This window comes from Aptenodytes forsteri, unplaced genomic scaffold, assembly GCF_000699145.1.
Source record: "Aptenodytes forsteri isolate BGI_AS27 unplaced genomic scaffold, ASM69914v1 Scaffold46, whole genome shotgun sequence".
NCBI classification, from domain to species: Eukaryota; Metazoa; Chordata; class Aves; order Sphenisciformes; family Spheniscidae; genus Aptenodytes; species Aptenodytes forsteri.
This window is the reverse complement of record NW_008794774.1, coordinates 1,077,599-1,085,625: the sequence shown is the minus strand read 5'-3', so window position 1 is coordinate 1,085,625 and position 8,027 is coordinate 1,077,599. Positions and strand designations below refer to the sequence as shown.

The following is an 8,027-nucleotide window of genomic DNA, read 5'->3' as shown; positions in this document are numbered from 1 at the left end:
TACTACTGCTAGAGCTTTGTACATAGCTTAGGTCCCCATAATAATTTCCACGAAAATCTAATTTGTCTTACCCCCTGCCATTCCCAAGTCAGCTTTGTTGTTCTTCTCTTTATTGAAGCAAAGACATTTTGTGCATAAATGGTATCTTAAAAATGCTTAATCATGAAGAAACCTACAACTCCATTTCTTCTTACTTCAACAAATCGGTGAAATCAAGTATGGTGCTATCTTATGCATGCTGGTCATTTATTAATTTCTGATCGATACTATTTTCTATACAGGAATATACTGTTTCATTAAAAGTAAAATACATTATTCTTCTAGTTTTTGCAACTGCAAATATCGCCCTTAAATTAAGATCAAGGATTGAAAATCCATGAACTTACCATTGATTTTAGTGGAACTGGGACTTCACTCCAGATGTTATTGACAAGGATGCTTCAGTCATGAAGGATGCTTTCAGCAGAGAACTTCAAATGTGGGGCATGTGAGTAACTAGCTACTTGAGCAAATTGCTGAGCGTGAGACTGGCTTTCAGCACATGGACACTAACTCGATCAGATATACATACTAGATACCCATTAGGCAAGGTCCTTTATGTGTGCCAAAGTCATATACAGAACTAGAGACATTGAACTGCTTTCCTTACCGGAGACCTCTGTCCTTTGCATCTTAGCTCCACACAATTGTCAAAGGAAGACAGGAAGTTGTCCTTTTTTCTACTTGTGTGCTTGGAGTTGGAAGAAAAGATTTATCTCATTTTCCTCTGCCTTTTGGTGGGAGACTTTGAAGTGGGAGCTACAAAAGTGGATAGGCAAAGAACAGAATGGCTCCAACCCTTCCTTTGAGAGGACTTAACAGCTGAAATGACAAAAAAAGAGGTATTCAGCACAGAAATCTATCTTATTGCTATTTCAGTAAGTCAATAGGAAAAGGAAAAAGCATACCTTGTTTTCTGCTCTTCTTTCCAGCTTAAAAAAAAAAAATCAAATTCTCCTGTTCCAGCTTTCAGTCACATAATAGGACTCTAAGGGAAACAACAGGGTCATGCAAGTCACCCTTGGTTGCCACACCAGGACTGGACTGAGGTAACAGCTTTGTTTATTACTCATGTCCATTGCGCATGCTCACAGAGAAAGGGGGAGACATGGATTGCAGTGGGCTACTTTTAGACATGGAAACTTTTAAAAAATAATTTTGTTCTGCTACATTGTTCCTTGAGCCTTTTCTCCTCAATAATGCAACATGACATTGCCATCAACTGTTAGTACTGTGTCAAGAAATGCCCTTTAGGAATGCAGTGCCCCATCTCTATTCTTCCTTGCTTTAACTCCTGTGCATCCCAGAGTCATTATGGTGATTCTTTCCCACAGTTCCTCTAGTGACTAGATCTGTAAGGAACATATAAGGAAGCTTCAAGTATTGTTTCTTCTGGGAAAATTCTGGCATTGGCTGTATAACTCATTTTGCAACCTTAACTCTAGCATAAAAATTTAAATGCACACAAACACACAAACAGTTTTTTCTAGTGACCAACAAAATAAAAAAAATGTAAAAACTCATCACATGTAACTGACTTTCAATCTGTACAGCAGGACCAGATCCCTGGGAGAACAAAGATGACTGCTCCTTGAGTTCATGCAGTAATTGGCATCAGGAATAGCTGTTCCTAAAGGCAACCAGTCAGTAATTCGCTGGTACATTTCACAGCCATTTGCTTACACCAGAAGAAATTTGAGCCTCAGGTATCCTGGGTTCTGCAGAGGACTGAACAAATCTCTTTTTCAGAATCTGGTCCTCCTATTTCTTCCCCTTCCAGCTGCATGAATTCTCCCTATCTGCCTTCAACTCTTTACACCTTTCTACTGAAGTCGGATTTTTTTCCCTGCTTTTCTCTACTACTGCAGCAACATTAGCAGGGCATTGAGAACAAAGGAGAGCCTGTCTCTGTCCTCCATTTAAGTAACTAGAGTGAACAAAAAAACGCCCTCCCAGTTTGCAAGCCTGGCAAGGTCAGTGCTGAGCTGACTGTGGTGCCAATACATGCACAGTCCCCTCCACCACCGCAGAAGAGCACTGGGGTGGGACAAGCACTGCAAGTTGTACAGGCTCTTCCAAGACATTATGTCAGAGCCCCGTCCACAGACCACTCGGTTTATGATAGCTCAGTCAAATGACAGCATGTCAACAGAAACGCTAACAAACCTATTTCTGATACTTAATGGGAATCACCCTTTCCCCCATCCACCAGCAACTCCCTGTTCCACTGTATAAAGGAACCACAGACGTTCTCAAATAAATGGCTGGGAAACTTCAGGACAGAAAGAATGAAGATTTTTTTCCTTAATCCTCCTCTTCCAAATGACCAAACTGCTTAAAGTAGAGTTCCCTGACTTTTTTTCAGGCACAAACTGACACGTAAACATTTTGACTGTAAGATATCTAAATTGCTAAAGTTCCTAGTAACTCAAAACAGGCTCTTACAGAAGAAAGTTTTGGCACCTACCAGTTCTGCCTACAAATCTAGATATAGAGGAAATATACATTAAAGTATTGAGAATAACATCTCAGCAGCATGGCTGCAGGACAATTCCGTCTGATAGTAACAGTGAAGCCGTAACCAAGTAGACAGTATATACAACAGCTCAGACGAACTCCACTAAAACCTTTATGCCCTACCATATCATCACTGATATTTTTTTTTTTTTTGCTATATGTGTCAGAGAAAAATCTATCTAAGGCATTTGGAATTCAAGACTAGAATCCTCAGAGATGGCTTTTGAAGTTCAAAGGTGTGTGATAAATTTATCAGATGGTTCTGCAATTTTTAAAAAAGATGGATATGCCTTTTGTGCATATGTGCAGGGAAGATTCCTCTTGCCCACCATACATAAGCTTTCTCTCCTGCTAATACATTATTGGACACTGGCATGAAATACTTCAGTTGGTTAATAAGAAACAGAAATGTGACTACAAAATTTAGACACTGAAGAAAAAGCAGCGTTTCATAACAGCAAGTGAAATTATCATTTTGCCTTCATCTATTATCAAAGTTAACAGTTGTGATTGTGCCACTAAATGGAGATGGCTAAATCAAGCAGAACAGGTAGCAAATACAACTATTTGTTATTTAGCCAGATGATCATTCAAGCAGTATTTAGTTTATCAGTAATTTTTCCTATTATGTAGTCTACACTGGAGAACATCTCACAACAAGAGAAAGGGTGGAACTGTATAAATAGGGGCAGCATTTATCCTGCTATATTTCGTTTTTAAGTATCAGGGTATCATATCAACTTCTCTGTTACAAAAAATTGCTGTTCACTTACATCACAGCTGGAAAGTATAAACAAGCTTCAAAGCAAAAATATTTTGCAGGAATTTATCTATTTTTCTTTTTAATTGAAAATTTTTAACCACTGTAGCACAACACAATATATTGTAGAGCTCCTATTAAGTAACAACAAAATTGCTTTGCTACAGTAATACAAGAGCAAATAGGATTCAAGAAACGTAATCTAATTTTTATCGAATTCTAGTAATTTGATTTTATCAGACCTTAGCTATAGCTGTGGAAATCATAGTCATAGTGCTAAAGCATTCTATTTCACAAGCCAGCACAAATTCCAGTACTTCAGACTCTTCCTTGATATTTTTCATCAGATGAGTGTGAATACCCTGCGAAAAAAATTTTAATATTTCCTGGTCAAACCACTACTTCGTGTGTGTACACTTACAAGCACACCCATAGACAAACAGAATTTTTGAATATGCAAAACAATCACTTTGCTCTTGTAATAAGACAATAGAAAGAGCATGGTTCCTCCTTTCCTGAGGTATGCAGCGCTCTCTTGCTACAGATGTTCAATTTTATTATTTTTTTTGTCCTAGGAAAACCACCACTGATTCGGTTAGCCCATCTTTAAAGGTAACGCTTCGCTCTTCTTACCTACTTCACTCTTCCTTACACAGATGCTGTAAGTGAAACGTCATGAATGTCGACATGCTTTGTCATCAGAAAAGACATATCCGGCCCTAACATCAGGACAAAAATAACACGTAAAGGTTTTACTGGAGCAAGAACCTGGCTATTGAGAACTGGTTACATGGACAGCAAATGACCCTGTTTTGGTGGCCACCTACCCGATTCAGATAGTGGCAAGCTCCTGATTCCCCAGAGCATGGCACACCAACTACTGCATGTGAATCTGCTCTCTCACATACCTGAAAGGTCCATATCAATACCTGACATGGAACTGAAAAATGTGGCTTTTCAGGAGTTGTAAAAGAACAGGAAAGCTCTTCCTAGGCCACTTGTTTAGCCAATGCAGTTTGCAAGGGCCATGAGGTCTTGAGACAGGAGGCATGAAACTGCGATCGTGACAATGGCTACACTTTTCATTTACATAGCAGGTATTTCTATAGCACCTTACAAACGTCAGAAATCATTTCAAAGACTTCCAGAACTTCCAAAGTAAAGATTGTTTTGCTGAAAGGCAGAAGGGGAAACAAGCCAACTGACGTTTTTTGCATAAATGTTTTAAAAAATTTTTGCAGCAGTTTAATCAGCAAATTTCAAGGAACTTGAAGAGAAAGATGCTGGATCCATTTTATAGAGATGAGGCAGTTTATTCAGAGTGTCATAACAGGTCATATCATATCCAGGCAAAGAACATGCATTCGACTTCTAGCCTCTGTAGTACTGCATAGCATCATCTATTTAATTACAAAATAAATTTATATGTATTTAACCAATTAATAATGTCATAGTTGTTTTGAACCTTTATGGTGGATCATAAAAGCACTCTTATCCTAGAACACTATTTTGAAACTAAGCATCAATAATTAGGTTATCAGCTGCATTTAACTTTAGAAGGCAGCAGCAATCTTGCATTTTGCAAATGTATCATTAGTTTTTATTTTTCCTTTACAATACCAGCAAGAGCTCTGATATCCTGAAATGTGCCAGACAGTACACACCACAACCTACCTCTAGAGAAAGTGTTGTCAATTAGAAATGCATTCTAATTGTCACAGCTAAGCAATTTCTTAGACTAAAGGGATTCTGAGTGATTTCATGGTACAAGAAAAGATAGTTAATGTAACACAGAAAAATTAAATTATCTGTTGAGGTGTCACATAGTAAATGAAAAGATTTCACTGTCCACTTGAAAAAATAATAATCATGCAAAGGCTACAGTGAAACAAAGATCTGTGTGCCTCAGCATATAAAGGACTGGGTTTGTAATGAAAAATTCCTTGGGTCCATATATTCAGGTTTTTCTGCAAGCAGAACCCTAGAAACAGCAGTGCTCAGACTTAAATTGGATTTTGAGAGGGCTCTTTTTCCTGTGGCAGACAGTCAGAAATACTGCTGAAGGTCCAATTTACAAGAAACAGATGATGTCATTTTGATAAAGTTCTCTTCTAGTCTCACATACCCAAGTGTTCAGACAAATTCAGACTTTCTGCTTTCTGTGAAACATCCAAAAAGGTCAAGATCCCAAAGACTGAAGGGAAATAGAAAGACAAGAAATGAAAGTACAGTATTTATCAAGTTTGCAATTTAATACCAAGCCATGTGAGTGTCTGTGTGTATATTCTACTACATGCATACTGCATATAGTGAAGTTTCTTGATTCCTACAGGTATAAAATAATAGGATTGAAAATCACATCAACAGACTAAATGCTGCAAGTAAAAGGACAGTATTTATTTGTTTGTTTATTTTAAAACATTATTACATTGATAGAATATTATTTTAAAAGGAAGACCATAATATATTCATTCAAAACTAGGTTGTTAAGCATATGTATTTAAACTCTGATTTTTGTACACATAATGAAAGAAAATTATATTTTACAAATACCTATTTTTAATAGACCTTATGAAAAACATGTTTAAAAATAACTGCCAAAATCTGCCTCTTTAAATATACAAAACACCCTTGCTGTGCTGAAGATATCTTTCTTAAAAGCCAAAAATATCTAAGTCAACAGTTGAGTCCACACCAAACCCTACTGAAAGCAGTAGTGACATAAAAATGTAAAAGCACTGTACAAAGTAAGTACAGCTTTTGTTTGCCTTAATACTGTACATATTTGTATTTGTTTTAAAAATGTTTTATAAAAACTGCTATTATTGAACTTAACATCCTTTCCTGTCTGCAGAAAAAAATGAGCCACTGAAATTACCTCTGTTTACAAAAATGTCTCCTCTTCTGAATGTGAATCTTCTCTCATAATTCAAAGGGAATTTTACCACTTATTTCAATGTGAGCAGGACTGAAAGTTTTCTTCAGCATATCACTGCGTAATCCCTCTTACTCTCACTTGGTTTCCCCCTTAGTTTCATAATGCAAAACATTACAAAATCTTTAATACATTAACTGCAGAAATCAGAACTCAAGTACTTCAGCTTACGAGGCTGGTGTATGGATTAGTTCATTGTAAAACCGAATGTTCAGTTAAGCCGAAACCAATTGCAAATAATGCTGCATGTTTTTTAATCAACATCCCTCTCTCTCTCTTTCTTCCTTTATAGCCCCTTCTGGCATTTCTTCTGGAATGAGCTTTTTAAGAAGGTGCGGTATCCTGGATCATCCACATATTCATTCCTAAAGCGGGAACTCAATACTCTCTGTCTCTTCTTCTCACCCAAGATAATATCTGCTCCATAAAATGTGTCTTCAAATCTCATGTCAGACGCTGTAGACTAAAACCAGACATTAATTACACATACAGCTTCATACAGGCCATCATATTCTGACAGATTTTAGACAAGTTACATGGAAACTGGTATTTTTCACTAGATCATATGAAGCTAGCTACATTACTGACTATGCAGTTACAACTGTTTTCAGGAAAATGTCTAAATATTAAATATATATTTTAAATGTACATTTAAAATATAATTTTTGCATTTCCATATTTTGCATGTACTACTCATAATTTAATTCTCTAGGTCTGTAGTGTTCCTTAGAAACATGTGACTAACACCAGTTGTTAGTTTTGATTTTATCCAGAGGTCACACAATGATTCTAATTCAAGGTGAAAAACAGCAACATGGAAGTGATGCAATTGTTGGGCAGGTTTGATCCTAGCAGTATCAAGTATTATCCACTACTTTGTGTTATTCAGAAAAGTTTTAAGTGCAAGGTACTATGGCACGGACCTCTGAAAAGAAACCAGCACACTGCCTAATTTGCAAAGAATCGGAGTCACAAGTTTGGTCGTTTGTCAGCAAACTTAAAACAGTTGGGAATCAACTGAAACAAAGCAGTGGGACAGCAAACAGCAAGCCATTTGTGAAAAAGCAGTGGCAGAAATTTTTGGACCAACTTCCACTACTGGAGTTATGGTAAAATTCCCAGGATTAGGAAAAGCATCATTTAGAAGGAATGGGTGTCATTTGTTTCAAGAGACGGAAACATTATCATAAGCTGTCTTTAACTTGCACTGTCTTCAGCATGAGGAGGGGAAGGAGGTGTTGGGCATATCTTGAGGACTAAGCTACATATTTATAGAATTTGAGGTAATAGTAGAAAATCATGGAAAGGTCTGAGCACAGGCTGTGGTTTGTTTTATTTAGTTGACCAAATTCAATGTTTTTAACCTATACTTAACTCCCCTATGAAGTTAATGGTGTCAAGTACAAAAAAAGTAAATATTGATCTATAAAAATTCCATTTTAAAAAGAGTAGCATAAACCCAAATATATTTGTATTGTTATCCTTAGTGAAAAGCAACAGTGTACATTCTATAGAATATGCAGTTAATTATAAATTATTATTATTGAATTGAAAAGGCATTGAAACTTTGCCTCAGTCTTTAACAGGCAGACCAGTTATCATCAGGGCACTCAGCCCCCTGAGCTGGAAGACAGGGAGAGCGAACAGGATAAAGCCCCCATAATCCAAGAGGAAGCAGTCAATGAACTGCTACACCACCTGGATGCTCACAAGTCTATGGGGCCGGATGGGATCCACCCGACAGTGCTGAGGGAGCTGGCGGAGGAGATTGCCACA

General features: G+C 37.2%; 1 protein-coding gene across 1 annotated transcript in view; it reads right to left on the bottom strand.

Moving 5' to 3' along the window:
* Positions 1–5,692: 5,692 nt before the first annotated feature.
* KDM4C (lysine demethylase 4C) overlaps positions 5,693–8,027 on the bottom strand; it is a 303,658-nt gene continuing 301,323 nt past the window's right edge. Inside the window, exon 21 of the mRNA XM_009274270.1 lies at positions 5,693–6,714. Coding sequence (XP_009272545.1) covers positions 6,538–6,714 — 177 coding nt within the window. The 3' untranslated portion in view covers positions 5,693–6,537. The remainder of the gene's footprint in view (positions 6,715–8,027) is intronic.